Source organism: Gadus macrocephalus, chromosome 20, assembly GCF_031168955.1.
Source record: "Gadus macrocephalus chromosome 20, ASM3116895v1".
In the NCBI taxonomy this organism is placed as follows: Eukaryota; Metazoa; Chordata; class Actinopteri; order Gadiformes; family Gadidae; genus Gadus; species Gadus macrocephalus.
The window spans coordinates 19,819,540-19,839,646 of record NC_082401.1 but is presented as its reverse complement, the minus strand read 5'-3'; the positions used below and the strand labels follow the sequence as shown (position 1 = coordinate 19,839,646).

At 44.1% G+C, this 20,107-nt stretch overlaps 1 protein-coding gene across 5 annotated transcripts; it reads left to right on the top strand.

Annotated features, from left to right (window-relative positions):
• Window positions 1–658: 658 nt before the first annotated feature.
• Window positions 659–17,089, top strand: lypd6b (LY6/PLAUR domain containing 6B). Of its 5 annotated transcripts, none has more exons than XM_060039969.1 (6): window positions 659–809; window positions 1,743–1,853; window positions 14,994–15,150; window positions 15,324–15,422; window positions 15,552–15,685; window positions 16,020–17,089. In XM_060039969.1, exons 3-6 carry the CDS (start codon window positions 15,027–15,029, stop codon window positions 16,191–16,193), a joined length of 531 nt encoding a protein of 176 aa, XP_059895952.1. In that variant the 5' UTR covers window positions 659–809; window positions 1,743–1,853; window positions 14,994–15,026; the 3' UTR covers window positions 16,194–17,089. The 5 variants fall into 5 exon arrangements, with proteins under 5 accessions (XP_059895952.1, XP_059895953.1, XP_059895954.1 ...); XM_060039970.1 differs by having other exon boundaries at window positions 665–809; window positions 1,743–1,844; XM_060039971.1 differs by having other exon boundaries at window positions 665–809; window positions 15,004–15,150.
• The last annotated feature ends 3,018 nt before the right edge of the window (window positions 17,090–20,107 follow it).

Below are 20,107 nucleotides of genomic sequence, written 5' to 3'. Positions count from 1 at the left end.
ACGAGAAGGGAGGGTTCACCGATACAGTGTCATCACTCAGATACATCGTTAGATCTTCATCCTGTCACAATTGTACACATGATCTATGTCTCTACAGGGTTCTTGGATGTATCTGTAACGGTTTTGTACTGTAATACTTGCAGAATTCACCCTATTTTGTATTAATTCAAGTGTCCCACAGAAAAAGGACATTTTTTTCTTCTTTTGCAGCTGGTTTCAGTGTGTAACTGACATGACATGGATCTTTGACCCTGTTGATTAATGTTCTGTCGTCAAGATGCTGAAAATAAAATAAAAGGTTACAGATCACCTCTAACTTGTGTGTTGAATTTCATGTCCTGGCATGGATAGATCCCTGAAGTATGACCCAACTCGATATAAATTAACCCTACAAAAAAACAAATATAATATTAGGGATAATAATAATAATAATAATAATAACAATAATAAATATAAATAAATATAGCCCCAATAACTATATCAAACTATAGGAACAAATCGGACCCACAACTGGAAAGAATTGTATGTTATAGCACGTATATTATTATTTTCATGTATGTAAATAGGGGATTTTTTAAAAAAGGCTACACGTGACTTTTTTAATATTTGGCTACACGTGACTTTTTTAAAATCTGGACGCCTAGCCCCGCCCACTATTGGCAAGTCTCCGCCTCTTCGTACTTTCCTCCGCGGCCTGTCTGCTGCCTGCTGCTCTCAGGTGCCCAGGTACCGGAACGAGGACGCAGATCCACGAAGATCAGCGTGACGATAGCCACCGAGCTCCTGGCTTACTACAAGAGCACACAGAGGTAAGCTCGTGTAGTGTATCGGAACCAAGCGGAACCCTGCTTATTCATGTCACTGACGCACTCTTTAGAAGTAGTCTAATCTGCTCCAACAATGATGTCAACGCATGTATGTCATTTGTTTCTGTATTAAATATGTTGACGCTTCATTGACGTCTAAGCTTGGACATGCGTACGCGCTTTAGCAAACCTATTGGGCAGTGTCCAATGACGCAAATGCCGTGAATATCCACATGCCGCCAAATCGTTATTATTGCCAGAGTTGTCATGATGAACAATAACGATGTGAGCTCATTCATCGTGAGAACCCCGCTAATGTTTCAGCGGTAGCGTTTGGTTTGTTTTGTGCTCGCTATGCATGTATTTAGGATGACGTACTGTTATTGTCTGCGGTTTGCAACGATACCTTTTGTATCTATTTGACCCCTCATAGAGAACAGTGGATTCCGCTACATGAAATGAATCAAACACTGTGTCATAAACGTATCACTCCACAGCTATAGGTGGACATAACTTTACCCAGTAAATATCAGTGCTGTTGCTGTAAAAAATACAGATGGCTTATGTCCCATAAACACGAGGGTCTCCCTCAGCCCAGAGGCCTGATCCATTACCTAAATAACAAATCAACCCTACTACTTATACTCGTTAAAACACATGAGCTCTGTAGATTCATAATCCGGCTACTGATCAATGTCCGCTCCAACAGGTGACTTCATTCATATACACACACACACACACACACACACACACACACACACACACACACACACACACACGCACACACACACACACACACACACACACACACACACACACACACACACACACACACACACACACACACACACACACACACACACACACACAGAGGGTAATCATCTGCCCTCCCAACTCATTTAGAGTCTGTGTCCCGTTCCTTTCTTCTTATCTCAGGTCAGCCATCATCGTCCAGGTCGACGAGGAGGGAAGGTGATAGCTTAAGCTATTGGGGCCGAGTTGGACGGACAGCGGAAGGGCACCGTCCAAGGGTTAAAGGTGCCATAGGTATGATTCAAGAGCTACACTTTGATTCAAGATTTGATTGATCATTTCTTAGAAATGCCGTAGCCACCTGTCTGCCAGTAGTGAGGGAAATCCTCTGTGAGAATATCTGTTTATTGTTGACCTTGCCTGGTTCTGTTTGAGCCAATTTCGATTTTAGACAACTCCCTTCAATCAGGAAGGAGATACCCTGATTTAGTTTAGGGAATCCAATGGAATAATTTTATTCCTGCGGTGCTATCATAAACCCATCGGAAGAGTTCATTCTAAATTACAAAACAATCGTGTTGTGTGATGTAGAATCATCATCAAAAGGGCAATATTACATTTGAATCATAGCCTACCTAAATCCACTGTAACTCTTTCTGAAACTTTTAAGCTAAAGATGGAAACTTGACTTAACTAGATTAGGAATGCTCACACACCCTAGAATAGGCAGCAATATTTGAGTTCTACTTTTACCGTTTAAATATAAAAACACATGGGTTTCAATTTGACCATTTGCTCTAGGTGTTATGAAGTTACAGTATATAAAGAAATATATATTTTTGGGAGAGAGAGTCGGGTTTAGTGCAATGGAAGACATATTGCAGTGTAGCGATTGTTTGTCCTACATCTTGTATATCAACCATAGTCTTGGCAGAGAGTTGAGACTGAGCTTGCATGTTTACAGTCAGGGAGGGCGCAGATATTAAATCTGCCAACCGATGACTCTTTTAGTGCTGATTCATAAAGGCAACACTGGTTGTGGATAAGAGTAGTGTTTGTTCATAACTCTTACTTACCAAGCCCGATTACGCCGCAACTTTATGCATGTTAAATTTAATAACCTGAACTGTGTATGAACTTAAATGCAATCATATTTTCCAAGATGTCCCAAGTAAAACAGACTTGTATTCTGTTTTAGTTTGTGTTAATACCTTTTGTTAATTTCTGCACCAATATCAAGTTTTAAAGATGAATATGAGGTCCAGGTAGATTTTATTTGTTGTAAATTGGGCTTCTTCTTGCCTCTGAACTGCTGCCATCACTTCTTTCCATAAGAAGCTGTGCAGCTGAAGCTACAGCTTCTTTTGTCAGCTGATTTAAAATGCAGTCTCAGTGGGCTTTCTTACCATTGCTGGTTCACCAACTGCATCAAGGGCTACCCAGCTCAAAGCAATTACCAAGGAATTCGAGAGGGGTCATAGACTACCAATTAACTTTGAAACACCAGCAGCACCAGTAATGCTGCAGCAAGAGAGCCTTGTTTCTTGAGTTTGTTTTGAATCTGGCCTTCTCTGCAAGGACGAATTAGACGATAAAAATATTAGACGAGGGCAGAAGATAGGAAAACGTTTGTTCGCGTAAAAAACGGCACCACTTTGTAGATAGTAGGCTTTATGACTACTTTAATACCGTTGTCTGATTAGAAAGCACACTTGGTTTGTGATTACTTATCCGTTAGTGGTTGAAAGGAAAGCATTAGGGAAAACCACCCAATGAGCATTGTAAATGTTGTTGCTATGGAGACATAAATAAATGTAATGAATCTCTATTGGAGCAGGATATTTCAAACAGGGCAGTTTCATTGCTTTCAGACTGTCTTATAGATTAACATGATAAAATGGGGCAGCAGCCAAGGCTGTAAAACCGGACACAGGTACCTTCATGTGTAATTTGGCTGGTGTTACGTCACATGTTGAACGATGTCATCAAAGACGCTTGCATAGCAAAAAACAACCCTTAAAACTCTGCTTATTGTCATGGAACCTAAGGATTACCAGGTGGAACTCAAGCCTCAGTCTTGACCAAGCCGTTGGACGCGGCATGAGACTTTGACATGTGACTACAATGTCACACAGGACCTTTCCTTCAGCCCCTTCCACTTGTTGTGTTCAACCCCACTAGCTTTTATAGTCCCACTGAGGTATGTTTTGTAGTTAGTTATCATAGAATGTATCCCGATCCTAGCTTTATTCATCCCTTTGCTGTTACCAAGTATTTTCAGTGGTATAATATAAACAACACTATTGTAGTTTGTGTTTAGTCCAGCAGCTTAAGCGACGCTTGTATGGCCTGCTTCACTGTGATGCGTTTCCCAGCAAAGGAAAGTGGGCGTCTCAGCAGATAACAGAAGGTTAGCCTGTTAATTCCAGGGGTAGGTGCTACCCACTCATCCAGAACTAGTAAGTCCCCTGTACGGAGGCCCGGGACACGGGGGCTGTCCGACAGATTACTTCCTCTGTCTATTCCTGTTGTGTCCCTCGATGAGTGGGTCACCAGTGACCTAGTGCAATTTCCTTTCGAATAACTAATATAATGACAGGTTTTATATAAAAAAAATGCTTTTGTACATATGCCTGTTCTTTCAAACGTTCCCCTTCTTCATTTGCTTATGAAGTAAATGGTATTTGCTATTAAACTGGGTGATTTGAACTTCCAATTGGTGTGTGTGTGTGTGTGTGTGTGTGTGTGTGTGTGTGTGTGTGTGTGTGTGTGTGTGTGTGTGTGTGTGTGTGTGTGTGTGTGTGTGTGTGTGTGTGTGTGTGTGTGTGTGTGTGTGTGTGTGCGTGCGTGCGTGCGTGTCCAGTGTTATCTGTTTGTTCGCCGTCCAATCAAATTCCGACATTCACCCAGTTGGCCCTGCCCTGGCGATGTAACCGAGTGGGATTACATTTATCAGCCCACTCTGAGTAGGCAGCTGTCCTTCCTCATTTACCTTGGCCTGCGTCCCAGGTGGGACAGCTCTTGGGTTGTTGTTTTTTTTATTTAACCCAAACCAGAGCAGAGCGGGATAGAGTACCCTAATCTCTCATCATCTCAGAAGATTAAATCTCAGAGGAGCAAGGTCGATGAAAAGCCCAGAGCAAGGAGAAACACCGGGCCCATTAATGCCACCATGGAACTTTGCCCTGTCTTTTTTGTCCTCATAATTAAATGGGATTGAAGACATTTTGCTGTGAAGTGGAAAAGCACTATACGTAATGAAGAAAATAACCAGCTTCAATGTCCCAATTCCACATGCAACATTGTTAGGCCGTCTTTCGTGGAAGTCAGAACAGTTTCTTGTTCTGATCTGCCTTGGGGAAAAACGGCTTGCTTTAAACTTTAAACAAAGATGCGAGTGAGTGAGTCAATGGTAAAGGCTATGGTTTAGTTTGGGTAATGAAAGACGTCTCCTTCCATGTCGTCATGGTTACTGTGTATTGTATTGTGTGTACACAAGGTACAAGAATGTAGATCACAATGAATCTGCATGGTTGAACCCTTGTTAATAATTTAACCATTTTATTGCCCGTTAAAAGTGTGTTCACTCCTTCAATATTCTCCAACAAATATTTGTAAAACATAAATTATAAATTAATCCAGTATTTTATCCTATACATCCTTCCCTCTTTAGAGGCTTCTCAATAAGTCTTGTGTAGTCCTCGACCCTTTTTACTTGTTTTTGTATCCCCAGGGAAAATCCACCTTTTTTTACCTTAGACGGATTAGCAGGTGTGCTGTGGTGGTTATTCACCTCAACACTCTCTAAGCTTGCTCTGTGCAAGCTGTATTGTTAAGGCTGAGAGGCGGGGAGTTAGGCATGCACTGTTCCCCACACCTGAGGTGGGTGGAGTAGCTCGCTGGCCATTTGAAACCAATTGAAATCCAAGGAGCGTAAGCCTTTTTCCCCGTAAATGACTCGGGTCAAGCTGTCAAAGCACAAAGAGACGCATCCTCGCTCCATCTGAGATCCTAACAACGTGTCCGTTTGAAGTGACGGGCCAAGACGAGTGAACATGTCTCAGTGTTTGTCCACTAGTCCCCTAAGCTAAAAGTCTGGATGGCATGAATACCCCTTGGTAGGCATGAGGGCAGTGACGGCGTATAGTCGCTCTCGGGTGGGAAGCTTCGCCTTAATTGGAGGGATTTTGAACAATGCTGTAGTGCTAAAATGTCATAGGTCATAGGTGAAATGGTTATTTTCCAACTAATGCGTACGAGGATAGGATAACCGAAACAAGAACTCAGTCAGACTTATAATAACAAACGGTCCTCAATAAAACCCCGCTCATCTACTTACGTCCACTAGCGTTACCTGTAAACCGTTTAGCTAGCGATACCTGAACCGGCGCACGGCTTTCCTCCGTGGTCTCGTCCAGCCCCCTCTCTCAGCCTTGGCAGGTAGTAGTAGGGGGAGGAGGAGAAAAAAAAAAAAAAAAGGGTTTGGTTTCGAGGGGCATTAACGCGGCACAAAGACAGCCGTTGTGTGGCTCCGCTCGGCTCCTCCAGGCCAGGGCCCTGCTGGAAACAGGAGTGCAGGCAGGGGGCAGGGCAGTAAGGGGACGCGGCGCGTCGTAATCAGACGGTCAATTTAACTGACCCGAGCTTCTCGCCCCCGTGTAATGACCGCGTATTAAAGGCGGATGGCTAGATAGATCTCCGCAGGGAGCCACCGCCGCCTTGAGGGGTGACTGCAAATGGCGACCTGGACAAAGGGTATCACCGCAGACACGGATGCAGTGGGAAAATTAGCAGGTGTGCTGCTTCAACAATGTGTTAATGCCGAAGGAACGATTGGTTTCTGTTTTGATTACCGTCTGCTTTATGTGTGGCGAGAGAGAAGGTTAATTCACACTGTGGACTTTCGTTCGTCAGTCGATATGATTTTTTTTTATGGTTTGATTGGCAATACAAACTTTTCAATTATAGTTTTAGGTTCAATTTGGGTTTTTGGGGGGTTGTTTATCCCTCGGTGGAAATTAAGGCGTAATTCAGATCAAAACCGAAGAAGACTTTTAAATCTATATTGAATGACTACTAATTAAATGAATACGTTATACACTGTTTTTCTTTAGGATAAAGATAAATCTGGTGTTTTATTGCTTTAATAAAAAAAAGGTCAGATGTTAAACTCTTTCCGATGTTAAATTCATTAGCAAAGCAAGTCTTGTTATAAGAGCAAACTACAAAGTGAAAAATAACCCACTTTGATAAGGTAACAACCGGCCATTATCTTAAATGTCTCTCCTGCCTCTTCACCAACCCAAACATCTTAAGCACGCCTTAAAGAGTTACTACACACACCATATCATTTGAGGAGTGCCACTTGGCTTTGTGCATGCAACACACGCACTCACACGCACACACAAACACTTTATTATATAGCCCACCCACTAACTTGAGACCAACATTTCCCAGTATTGCCAAAGGCCAGCAACTCGCAAAGCCGATCAGTAAAGCAAAACAAAAAATCCCAAAACAAGAAGGGGCGGAATCTGGAAACTTAACTATCAGAGAGCTGTAACCAGATATTTTTCAAAGTTGGGGGTTGAGGGGTTCTGCCAATAGGAACATCAATGCTGTCTGTTTGTATGGGTTTGCATTCCATACATTTGATCATATCATAAAAGTTTTGCAGTGGTTAAAGCTAAGGTTGTAATTGAGCAATTGACCAAAAGCACGGATCGTCCATTTCAATGTGGCTGTCAAGTCTCATGATTCTACAAATGCAATGGAACAAGGCTATAACTTTTCTGAACTATGAATTTAGTTCATACTACACTATGTGTCTGAGTACATCTTGTTCTTTTCCACAGATGTTTCCAAGGTACTACCAGATAACTGCTCCTCACTGTTCTATTAAAGCACCCAGAGATCTGTGCGTTCTTGGTTAGAAATGAAAGGGTTAACATTGGTAATACAACAATAGCATTTCTCTGGGACGTATCAATGGGCAACACATTGTTCTCCTCTGCCTTCTCATATATGCATAGTCAGCTTCTGTCACTGCGAAACAATGTTGATGATAACATGCTGGAGGGATTACAGCCTTTATTGTAGCGAGAACCAGTTATTACTTCTGGGCGACCACTAGTGGGGCAAAGTGAATGCTAGCTAACTGCACATTCTTGTGCAGTGTGCCAACGTTTGTTTCAGAGATTGAGAGCAGTTGGTCAGATAAGTAATCCAGCTGCTGCCTGTTGTCACGTAGAGCCTTATGTGACAAAGAACCAAACTATCTGGTCAAATGGCATACATATTCCAATACCTAGTAGGGGGAGGGGTAGTAATATACATAATGTCTTCCTTTATTCACGGATACTGACTATAAAGTGAGTTCTCACAAGGAAACGGCACTGCGCATTGTGTCTGGATCGTTATAGTCTTTTCTGGCTGAAATAGATCTGTTTAAGCTGAATATGAGTGAAAGGCAGAAAACAAAGGGATCAAAGGTAATGGCTTAAAGCAATCGGGACCAACTAAAGGCATACCATGCATTTCTCAAAATCTTGAGTGATCTTGGCATCGCTCCTGGCCATTCACTAGAGGAATTCTTTGTCACACCTCGCAGCTATTGTTTAAAAAAAGATCTGCCGTTGGAAATTGGTGCACATATGGACACACATGTTCACATCTGAACAGATATAGGCCTAACCCAAAATCGTATTAACTAGTGGATTCTCACTTAAAATTTTCCGTGTGTGTGTGTAAAAGTTACGGCCACAATACATTTGGACATTGATATTTTCTCTTAACGTGCAGCTCTTCTACCCTAAAACAGGAAACGAAAACAATACAACAGTGAAAAAAACGAGAACAGTTTAAAAATGATTCAAATAAATACTTTTACCAGCTGTGGTTTTCCTCAGACAGCCACAGCTAGTGCACAACCACGCCACAAAGACGCGTCCCGTCCGTGTTCCATGTATTTCACCTGTCAGACCAACGTATACAATCTCGTCATATAGTCATCCTGTAGTCGACTATTAGACTGCATTAACCGAGGTCTGTCCATATTGAGCTCCTCTGTGACGACGGACACCATTAGCCTAGACTTTCTTGTCAAGCAACTCCTCCGCTGAATACACAAAGCCAGTACCTCAAAACAGATATGGCCTCGAAGTTTGGTTTTACGACTTGCGTGCCTGTGCTCTGACAGTGGCATTGTCATACAGGTTGAAGAAGAGCCCGGCTGCTCATAAAAGTGCAATAAAGTCTAAGAAAAGGCCTCGGGCTTTGACCAGCGGGGGGCTATCTACTTTACGACCATCTCGGTCCATCCTCTCCTGCCCTCCTTCCTGCCCAGGAGGATCTAGTGTGCGTGGGAGAGGAAGAGAGCGGACTCCCGGAGACAGTTAAAGAGGCACATGCCTACAGTTTATGTTTGAAGCCGACACAGACCAGACCCTCCTCGTGGTTTGGGCAAATAAACAAGGCGTTAACAGTCCACCACTGTTAAATGCCTTGTATTTCAACGCCTACAGTTTGATTCCTTTTATCGTGGCACAGAGTACAGCGAGAATGGCAGCAATCCTTACGGAGAATTCAACCCATATCAAATGCCAAGTAAGAATACAAGAAACAAAAACAGAAAGTTCAAACTAAACTCATTTAATTTGCTAAATATATACAGTATAATATATGTCTTTGCTGTAACCTATATAAAAAAATTAAATAATATGATTGCAGCGCTGAGATATTGCACCCCTGGATATATTTTCTGAAATTTGTGTTGCATTGCAATGTCCCTATATACAAATAGTGTGGTTAGAAATATATACATACAACGATGCACTTGTGATGCAGAGATCTGTTTAGTGTTCTATAATTGCTAACTAGTACACCCAAGTCAGCTTTTGACAGTGTTGAGTTCCTATGGCTCTGGGGTGAAGGCGGTTCTGAAGTCTGTTTATCCGTGATGGACCTGTAGCGTCTACCAGAGGGCAGCATGTCAAACAGATGACGTCCAGGGGTGGGATGGCTCTTACAACATGTTGGCTGCTCTGCTAAGGCAGCGAGAGCCGAAGAAGTCAACAGCCGAAGATCTTCCCTCTGCTATTGATGGTACCTGAGGGTTACGGCTTCCCTTTCATGTAGTCGGAGGTGTGAAGGCAGAGCCTGCTACAGACGTCTTTAGCGAAGACCAATTGCCTTGGTAAACACTCCCACGGCTCATTACGTTCCCTTTATTCCCATGCCCCCGTGCTGTGTTCTCCCATGTTGGCACATTTACGCTCGCTTCCTGTGACACGACCCAAAACACACCGACACACACTCAACATGAGCCACGGTACCGACGGGCACCTCAACGTTAAGTGGCACAGATTGAGTGGCGTTGCGTGGCAGCGGGACATCGCGCCGTTTCCCCGAGCCACCCTCTGTCTTTGTTTGAAGTACAGCCTCCGTTGGGACTTTTATTTCAGGAGAGGCGTCCGTGGCATCCCCCTTTGAGCCGTCCCCGCCCGGCAGCCCTGCGGAGCGTTCCCTTCCTCACAACAAACAGTAACCCGATCCGCTGTCTCACTGCGTCCCAACGGCCGCATCCAAAATAGCTGGCGCATTCCTGTGGGTAGCAGTTGATGCGTCGCGCTCCCAACCAATCGCATGTCTCGGAGTGGGTGGACATGGACAGGCTCCTGTGACGTGTCGTCGTCGTCCCCCCCCCCCCCCCCCCAGATCCAGGTGTTCCTCTCTCAAGCTGCGTGTTGACGTGTTGACGTGTACGTTGCTCACCGCTTTATAGCTGATCCAGCTGAGGATCCACTGCTGTCTACCATGTTCTTTTCTCCTCCCCTCAATTTTAATTTTTTATCGTCAGACGTGCACAGACTTGGAGTTTTTCCATTTACTGTTTTGCACAATCGGCACTATCGCTACACCGAACCCCAGCCTACTGAGAGTCCCGTACGAAATCCCGACTGAAAGATCTTCCTCTCCACCTCCACCAGATGCAACCAGCCACAGCTAATTGTAGCCCACTACTTGACCCCTCTGAAGAGTCACGGTCAACGAGGCAACCCTCGCTGATCTTCTGCCCAACAATAGATTCACTGGTATAGATTCACTGTGTTTTGTCCACTTGTGTGTATCTGAGTGTAAGGATGAGTGTCTCTCTCTCGATCTCTCACATTCCTAGAGTCAAGGAGAACCTCTGGCTCAAACAAAGCTGTAAATCTGTCATTTGAATAGCCCATAGCATACTAAACAGGTATGGTGCGATGGTAGACTGACAATAGCTGGAACATTGAGGTGTACCTCTTGGTAAGAGAACTATTTGTATATGTTTGTGTGTCAGCTTCCAGATCTGCCCTTGTTAAGTCTAACACCAACAGATTACTTGATAGTTTATTGTTTTTTTAACAATAATTTAACTGCAGTTATTGGAAAATTGTGAGAAACAAAAGCCAAATAGCCTCCCATTCCCAGTGAAGTCAGTAAATTATCTCAAAATGATGTGAGAATGCCTGTCTCTCCCCTGGGGGTGAAAACCACAGGAGTTCATGTGGTGGGTTTGCATTCCGCCTGGCTCCGGCTTGGATGCCAGTGTGCTAGTCATTCTCTCATCCAGCCCATAGTCTGTTACATTTAGCATTCCTACTGCATAGATCTTGACACTCCCCTCCCGAATCCGCCAAGTGCATGCATGGGGTTTATAGATGCTATGGATGTGGTGAGATCTTTATTTGATTTGTTTTATAGAATATCATTACTAATAGCTCATCGTTGTCTCCGAAAGGGGGCTGTTTTGTTAGGTTATTATTTCGTTCAGCAACATATTTTATATTTATAATTATTAATAATGAATTACTATAAGGTAATATTTCATATTACTAACTAATAAAACACAAACATTTGATGTCCTGCCTGTGTAAAAAAAGTATAAGTTGTATCTTCTCTTTTAACTGTTTAAGAGACCGTCCTTTTTGCGTTGGACTAACACCTCTTTAAAATGAATGGCATTAGCCATACAACTTTGTTGGAGATTGGCATTCCAGCATGACTTTTTTCCGTTTACAGAGTTAGCCTTCAGCCAGCTTGTGCGAGTCTCTGGTTGGCTTGGTAAATGAGCACTTCCCTATCCGATTGCATCATTAGTTATGGCTAAGATTACACCTAACCATAACTGAATGAGACCTGTCACTCTGAGCTCCTAGCATTTATTTAACAGCACGCCGCTTTTGAGAGCAGCTCAAACACACAGTTAATTATGCAGCTGAGGCTAATGTCGCTGAAAGCAAAACAAAATTGAAAGTATAAGTCACACACTGAAGTGCTGGGGAATCAGAGAAGGCAGAGCGTCAGGTGCTAAACTCGAATTGCTGATGATCCCCGGAAGTCAAAGGGGGGGGGGGGGGGGGGGGGGGGGGAGCTATATTAGTGAGCGATGGGAGGTTGGGGGAGATTTAGTTGACTCATGCGGAGAATGGATTATACCTGGAGTCGGTTCTTCCTCTTCCCAGACCAAGCCTTTCCTTCCTCTTCCCTGAGAACTTGACCTCACATGGCGCTTCCTTTCACCTCCCAGATGGAAATCCCACAAAGCTAACAGAGAGAGGAAGACTGTAGTCTGCCTTTGCGTCACTTGAATAAGTTGTTTTCCTTGATTGAATGGGCTTACCAGCTTCATCATAGCATGGATTTAAAAATAGTGTCATGGCTCTTTTGTCCACACTCTTGCATTGAAAATGTTAATATTTGTAACAAACTAATCATATAGGATCTGGCCCGAGCTGGACATTAGTCCACACACACATACTACAATCGCTTCGATGGCTAATCTCAAGTGTTGGGTGGCACGTCGCAGGGATAGAAATGAAGCGATAAGGCAGATGGGGCTTCCCTTGTGTGACCTGTTCCCCATGTGACCTGAGTCAATACTACAGATAGCGGCCTAGGGTTCCAGGCTTTGGTAAATAAAGCCGGCGCTCGTTCACATGGCCCCGTAGCCCCGGGCTGCGTGGACTCTCCTCTGAGAGAGTCGCCCTATGTCATATGAGTCGCGCCGTTCAAGTAATCTTTGCTGGAATGACGTTTTAATCAGTTTTTTGAATCACCAGCATAAGAAATTAAGTCATTGGCTCAAATTTGATATTTACTTACTGGTTTAGAATATGGTGAATGGCATGGACACAGCCATATGTCTTGGAGAGTCTTCTCATGTGTCTGTATGAGAATAGTGACATGGGAAAGTCCGCTTTTTTGTTTTTGCCAACTAGGTGAGGGAACGCGCTCACACTGACTTGTTAGACGGTGGCAGTTCACATAGTGGCCCCAACCTCTTGACCAATCACGTCGCTCTAATATATTTAAGGAGGTGTGTGTGTGTGTGTGTGTGTGTGTGTGTGTGTGTGTGTGTGTGTGTGTGTGTGTGTGTGTGTGTGTGTGTGTGTGTGTGTGTGTGTGTGTGTGTGTGTGTGTGTGTGTGTGTGTTGGGACCCCCTGGGGGTGAAAGGGGGAGGTCTTGAGGAAATGACCCGTAGTACTTTAACTAGGAATCAATCCATGCATGCACTCTTGACCTGAGTGCTCCCCAGTGTGCTGCAACACTCTCCTGAAGACACTGACAATAAATACAAAACATTCACTTGGAGACTTTAAGCCCTCACAGCTCTGTGCAATGGATATCCGCCCATCTACGTTTTAGGTTGTAACTTCACATTGGATTTTGGTGAGTGACAGTTTGGGTCTTTTTTATGTTTGTTTTTTCCACGTAATCTTGTTGTGGTATTATCTATGACATAGGATAGAAGCTTCTAGGATATATTTGGCTTAAAAGGCACTCAAACATATTCTTAAGACACTGTAAAAAAGAAAACAAGGTATTTTCTCTTGCACATGTTACTGCACGTATTTGTTCGTGTGCATGTGTAAATGCACCCGCGTGTCTGCAAGATAACTACTTCACGTTTCGGATGCAAGGTAATGTGATATGACATTTTTTAAGTCATGCAAACCAGACCGAGGCACAGTTGGGATCAACACACTAGTGGCACCAGGAACTAACTATTAACATGAGTCACCACCTCTGGGTAAAAAGCTGCATTCAATTTTGTATTTAAACGCTGACAACCGCTTGAGCATTAACCGCCTAGTTTATTTGCCGCAATGACAGATAACGATTTATACTTATTGTTTTTACCCCCGAAACGTTTGTGCCGCGGTGGCCATTGTTCAAACACAACTTTAAAACAAGTTCAGATGGGTGGGGGAGGGGCAACCCAAAAGCACTAAACATAGCTAGTTTGAAGTCTGCTGCAACCCAGCCCCTACGCATGCTCAGCTGCAGCAGGCCTGTGCACCCCCCCCCCCCCCGGGCCTCTAGACATGACACACACCCGTCCCTAACCTCTTGGGATGCCGCCGGGGCCCTGTTTGTTGGTTTAAAAAGAGTGACTTTTGAGTGGCGCGCGGCGTGGCTAATTTAGCGTTTGATGCACGTCTGCTCTCCTGCTTTGCTTTAGCGGTAAAAGGTGACGACTGACCCGGCGAGATAAGAGCTGTTTGCTTTGGGTTTAGATATTGTTTGTGTGTAGGGTCAGCGGCGATGACTGGCTGTGATTTGTGTGGCCCTCGTAGTGTGTTTTTATCTGAGGTGGAACAGGTGACTGTTGACTTGGCAAACACATGAAAGTATTTTTTGCCCAGTCATTTGTATCGACACGGCATTGGTCACGACAGGCCTTGAGTTCTGTTGTGAGTGCTTTAGTTTAATTTATTAGGGGTCTGTTTCATTTGAATTGTGGAAAAGTCCTCAAATCTTCATAGGAAGTGGGAGTCTGTAAACAGCCAGAACATGGGGTGGAGTGCGTCTGCCTCTTAAAAACGTAAGTCCCAGAGCAGCAGGTTATTAATGAGCCACTGCGAAGTATTAGGCGTATCTTGTATGGGTTCAGTTGAGCGTGCCTTCTGGTTCCTTGACTCAGGCAATTACCGACGGTCACCTGCCCACCTGACCGCTCAATCACCTTACATTAGGGTACCCAAAAGGTCAGAGGTGGCGGGCCCAAGCCTGAGAGCAACCTGAGCCACCCTGAAGACTCCCAAAGGTCCTGATCTGGCATTGAGAGCGATGACCCCGTGCTAACAGGTACGTCCAGGCTGTAGTGCTATTGGACACAATGGTTTGTCTATAGTCTCCGAGATGTCTTACCCCGGCTCTCAGCCACAGACTGAAGTGTCTTAAGAGATTTAGAGTAACGTGAGCCCAAGACAAAAAAAAAAAAAACCTCCCCAAAAAATAAGAGATTGTGTTTCTGCTTTTGGGTCAGTTCCGGCTTTGTTTCGTTTCTTTGTGCCATATCATGCAGTCTGGAATTTCCAATATGTATGACCTGGAGACAGTTTGTCGATTGTGATTGGATCATATGAATGATGTTTGTTTACTCTTTGCTTCAGGTTTTTATAGGTGCTAGCATCAGCTAGCAAAGCATGGCGTTACCCATGGCTCTGCAAACTATCACCGCAGTTCAAGTCCTGTCCCTAGTGGCCATATGCAGCGCGGTGGGGAAGAGCGATCGCGTCAACTTCTACAACATCAAACCACCAGTTCAGGGTAAGACCCGATGGCAGCTAAACAGATCGCTCAATGTTCAGTTATTAATGTCAGCAGAAGTAGAAATACTCATTATAACATTTCAGTTCCACAACATCAACCGAATAAGATTTCCCTCTTATTGCTACCTCTCTTATAGCTGTTCTAAATTAAGATTTATTTTGGTATTGCAGCCACACCATTCCCCAATAGTTTTAAGTGCTTCACCTGTGAGCGAGCGCGGGACAACTACAACTGTAACATCTGGGCTGAGGACAAGTGGTGTTCAGAAGGTAGGATCTCCTCCCTTGATTTTTTTTTAGCGAAAAGACTTGCACTGGTCTCCTTGGTTTGGGAATCGAGTCATTGTACAAGTTTTCCCAATGCTTAATTTTTTTTCCCATTTCGTTTGTCTTCATCAGACACTCAGTTCTGTATGTCAGTTCACCACTTCCACTCCACTCATGGAAAAACCAAGTTTGTGACAAAGAGATGCGCTGCACAAGAGGAGTGCCGTCAGTCGGGCTGCCGGCACCACAAGGAGACGGGGCACACGGTGAGTCCAGGACCAGATCAGACAAGGTGGTCTTCTTCATATACCCGACAGGAAATTAGATTGTCCCAGTGGAGAGTACAAAACACAAAACAGAAAGGACTGTACTGAGTATTAAAAAATGAAAAGACGTAACGATTAAAGTATATTAGAAACGTTACTGTGAAAAATTTATTGAACCACTATAGACAGTTGATAGACATTATTGCCACTACATTCTACATTATTTAAACAATATAATATTGACCATTGTACATAAAATCCCAGACTAAAGACCCAATCCATGCAAATGTACCCTCTTGTCTGACATTCTGTCTCCCCTTTACCGACCCACCAGGAGTGCGTGTCTTGCTGCGAGGGAATGATCTGCAACGTCGAGGTTCCCACCAATCACACCAACGCCGTGTTCTCCCTGAGAGCAATAGCGCTCGGTTCGGCGCCGTGCCAGACGAGCCCTCCCTGGAAGACCCTGGTTCTAACCCTCGGGTTGTGTGGACAGTTCATATTGTGACCCTGTGGCAGCCTGGAACTTGGCAGGGGATCTTGTCTGGGGAGAGAGCCAGCAGACGCACCAAAACGAACCTTCCATTGATTTGATATGGCAGCGTTTCCCAGGCAAATGCCAAAGATGACGGAGAGTTCATTAAAACGTGACGCTCGATGTCCGGGGTCGAGCCGGCTCCTCCAGTCGAAACACAAAAGGGAGATAGAACTCACACTACTGCTCGTTCACCCGAACGGCCAGACCTTTGCCACGCGTCGCCTGCACGGCCCGTTCAGAAATGGGTCCGTCACCGGATGTCCTCCCACGCATTTGCTACCATAACGCTGCCATATTGTTCTGAATGAAACTGCAAAGTATAATTTGGATCGAAATCGTCTTTGAGGAATCCGAAGATCTGGCCAAGGTGGAAGTGATTCAACATGAAGTTGGAAGACAATGGACTCTTTCTGGATGCAGTTGGTTGCGTACGCCTACATGATGGCAACATTACCAAGCCAAGCCTTTTTAGCGAGCTCGATAGAACAGTGAATGGAGTGTTTCTTAAGACCCTGCCTAGAAGGCTGCCCAACAATGCTGCCAGCAGGTTTGGGGGTTTTAGGCATCCCCAAAACAATCTCTGGGATTATTAACGTTCCGGGGAATGTTAATGATATGTTTTTCTTTATGGAATTACAGACCACTTTAAACATTCATTATGCCGGACATGAAATAACACGTGGCCATGGAGAGACAGTGTTTTCTGTGTGACCCAGTGAATTTGGCACTTATGATGTTATGCCAGATAGTTTTATACATACAGTGTATATAATTGAATATATTTGCACTTTTTCGTTCGGAACATTGTATATTTGAAGTAGTTCTATCAGACCTTTTTGTAAGGAATATAAATACAATTGATTATATTCTTAATATACTATACTTAAAAGTAATAATAATGTACAATGAGTTGGATAAGGTTAATATTCTTTAAGAAAATAACAGATTGATTGGAAAACGTGCAGAGTAAAACAACTCAGTATTGTCAATTGTAGAATAGATGGTCTGAAAAACCTGGGTGAAACAATGCGCTTTGAGTTAATTGGGCTAAACAATTGAATAGGTAAAAACTTGAACATTTGTTGACCAACACCTGCAATATAAATGGGATATAAGAAGGTTCTTTTTATATGGATCAAGCACTGCGCCATTTCAAAACATGTGGCCTTAAAATCCACAGCAATATCATAGTTCAAAACTCACCCAACTCCTGTCTATCTCTATCCATCTTATTTCCGGCTCGGTCCTTATCAGCCCAGTAAATAAAGCTTATTGCATTGGTGCATTCATTAGTTCTGCTCTAATGCAGTTTAGATGCCCCTATAGCCTTGAATTAAAAAAGAGCTCTCTCAAATAATTTGTGGGTCTTTGCAGGAGCTATGTTTTGGTAATTAAATGAATCAGTCATTGCCATCTCTGTTCAATGTGTGCACTGAAATAACTTAAATACAATACCACAAAATGATTTACTCAATGTTAATAGTAATGCATAGGCTACACAACACGAGTGCTAATATGGTCTCTGGATGCCAATTTAAATTAGTTGATTGATATACTGATTCAATAGATTGAATTATGATCTGAATAATGTTATAATATTTAGGAATTCACAAGTGAAAACAAGACAACTTACCTAATAGTAGACCTTAGTGAGCCAGATTGTTTATTATCTCAAGGGATCTTATCGAAAGCTGTACCCTCACAAAATAAAGAATAAAAGGACAAACCCTTATCACCGCAGGAAAGAGAGAGGAGCCTTCTGAAGATGGGGGGGTGATGTTGAAAGGTGGTGGCACGCAGGGGCCTTCAGCCTAACAGACCTGCATACGGGACCCTCCCTTTCCACGACCCGGCGGGAAGGTGTTTAAGCCAGGTGTGCTGTCAAAACAACGGACCCTCACATCCTATCGGGAGGCCGTGGGGGCGGGGCCATCCTGTCAGTCATTCTCTCTTCAACTCTGTCTTAGCGCGCTGCAGTAGAGATGATACAGGGCAGTCAAATATAGGGGTGAATGAAGAATGGTGTGTGTGTGTGTGTGTGTGTGCCCATATACACGTATAGACATGTAAAAGCCTTAGTCTGTCAACAAACACAGACTTCTCCAAGACACCAACAACATGAATCCGTATTATATTCATAAAAAAGTTATAGATTAGAATCTCATCCTGAAGCCCACAGCGCCATGTTTTCAGACTCCATGGAGCCATAGGGGGAAGACCATCTGTTCCTCTTGACGAGATACCGTTTGAGGGAGAAAAAAAAAATTGGGATCATTGAATTAGGAACATTCAATAGTGTTTGATTCTTCTTATTCGATTCTAACGTTCATATAACACTATTCACCCATTCATTCCACCTCAATTGCTATTGCGCATTTAAACCGCATTTGGGGTAGTTGTGTGTAGTTGTTTATGCCATCTCAAGCCATTCATTGAATCAGACTAGAAATAAGACTGCAACAGTGTTGTGCCTATATATAATTGATTGCCTCTCATATCAGATAATGGTGTTGACTTGGGGCTCTAGCAGTGTTGTAGCTAATTCATCTCTGCTGGGCACCCCTGAACAAAGAGCTGTTGCAGGTAATAGTACCGCCCTGTTGACAGAGAAACAACCAATCAGAGATTAACATTCCGGTACGTGGGCCAGAGTTCTTTGTGCTAATTGGCTGCACTGTTTCAGGGGAGAGTCTTCAGCAGCGTTTTCTTTTGACGAAGGGGAAATAGCGTGTGGTTAATCCTGGGGCTTCAAAGGGAGGCGAGACCCTGACGTGACCTTTAACAATAGAGGAGGAGAGGGCAGGAACTCAAACTGGGGGGTGGGTGACTGGGCCCACCTGCTGCCGCTGTGGCTGTTTCCATCCATCAGATTAACTCCATAACCGTTTTTAATGTTATGCTATGCATATTCGGCTCAGTAATGCACTGGTATGTGTGACAATGCTCACGATTCGTGCTGTCCTTAATATGCTGTTTCACGGTGCATTTTCTATTTTGCGTTACAGGACTAGCGGTCTATACGTCAGCCATCTTGTCTGCATTGTTGATTCAACATTCTGCGGAGAAAGTGTTCAGGCCTCTCATTAGAAAATGTATTGCAGTGCATTAAAGGAAGAGCACGTCGTACATCATGATGATGAATGACTTTGATCGAATAACCTCTGTCCGAGATGATTACTCCTGTATGTTCCCAGGCACACGTTCATCATGAGCACACATTGGGGTCAGAGTTGGGGTGATATAATGTATAGCCAACAGATTGATATCTTTTCGATCCAAGTTGAGAGAAAGCCGGTGTCAGCGGAGTCTTGGTCGGTGTGTTCGCTCAGGCCCAGCCCTACCCTGTCCCCGTGCTTGTTCTCCAGCCAGGAGGACATCCGCTCTGTGTCTGGTGCAGTCATTAGTGGACCTCCTTTGATCTTGGGACCGGAGGAGATCCGGAGGAGCTCCAGCAGAGAGTGGTGAGGAGGAGGTGGGGGGGGGGGGGGGGGGGGGGGAGCCGGCAGACTGAGGTCCTTGAGACCCTTTCCAGGGACAGGATATTCTCTCTTGGGTGGCGGGGAGCGAGATGTCTATGGGGGTATTAAGGTGTGTTTACATTGGAAGTCTATCCACCGGTGATATGTGGAGGGCATGCTCTATAAACTCTCGTCTCATACTCCCATTGGTCAGAGGCACTAGATGGTCCCGACTGCGTTTCCGTTTGTCTGTAATGGTGCATTAGCCAGGAAATCCACCGCTGTTACGTTTTGGTGAGAAGATACGCAACTGCAGCAGGTTGATGTGCAGTGGGGTAGAAAATTGGGAGAAGGGCTACTTCAAGCATCCTACATGGGCCTCAGCTGTCTTTTTCCTTCCTCTTTTGATTCTCAAGTATGGCCAGA

Excerpts from the sequence above, each read along its gene's own strand:
- lypd6b (XM_060039969.1), top strand. The coding sequence starts at position 15,027 with ATGGCGTTACCCATGGCTCTGCAAACTATCACCGCAGTTCAAGTCCTG. Across the intron at positions 15,151-15,323 it reads CATCAAACCACCAGTTCAGG|CCACACCATTCCCCAATAGT; the intron begins GTAAGACCCGAT and ends TTGGTATTGCAG. Across the intron at positions 15,423-15,551 it reads GGACAAGTGGTGTTCAGAAG|ACACTCAGTTCTGTATGTCA; the intron begins GTAGGATCTCCT and ends TGTCTTCATCAG.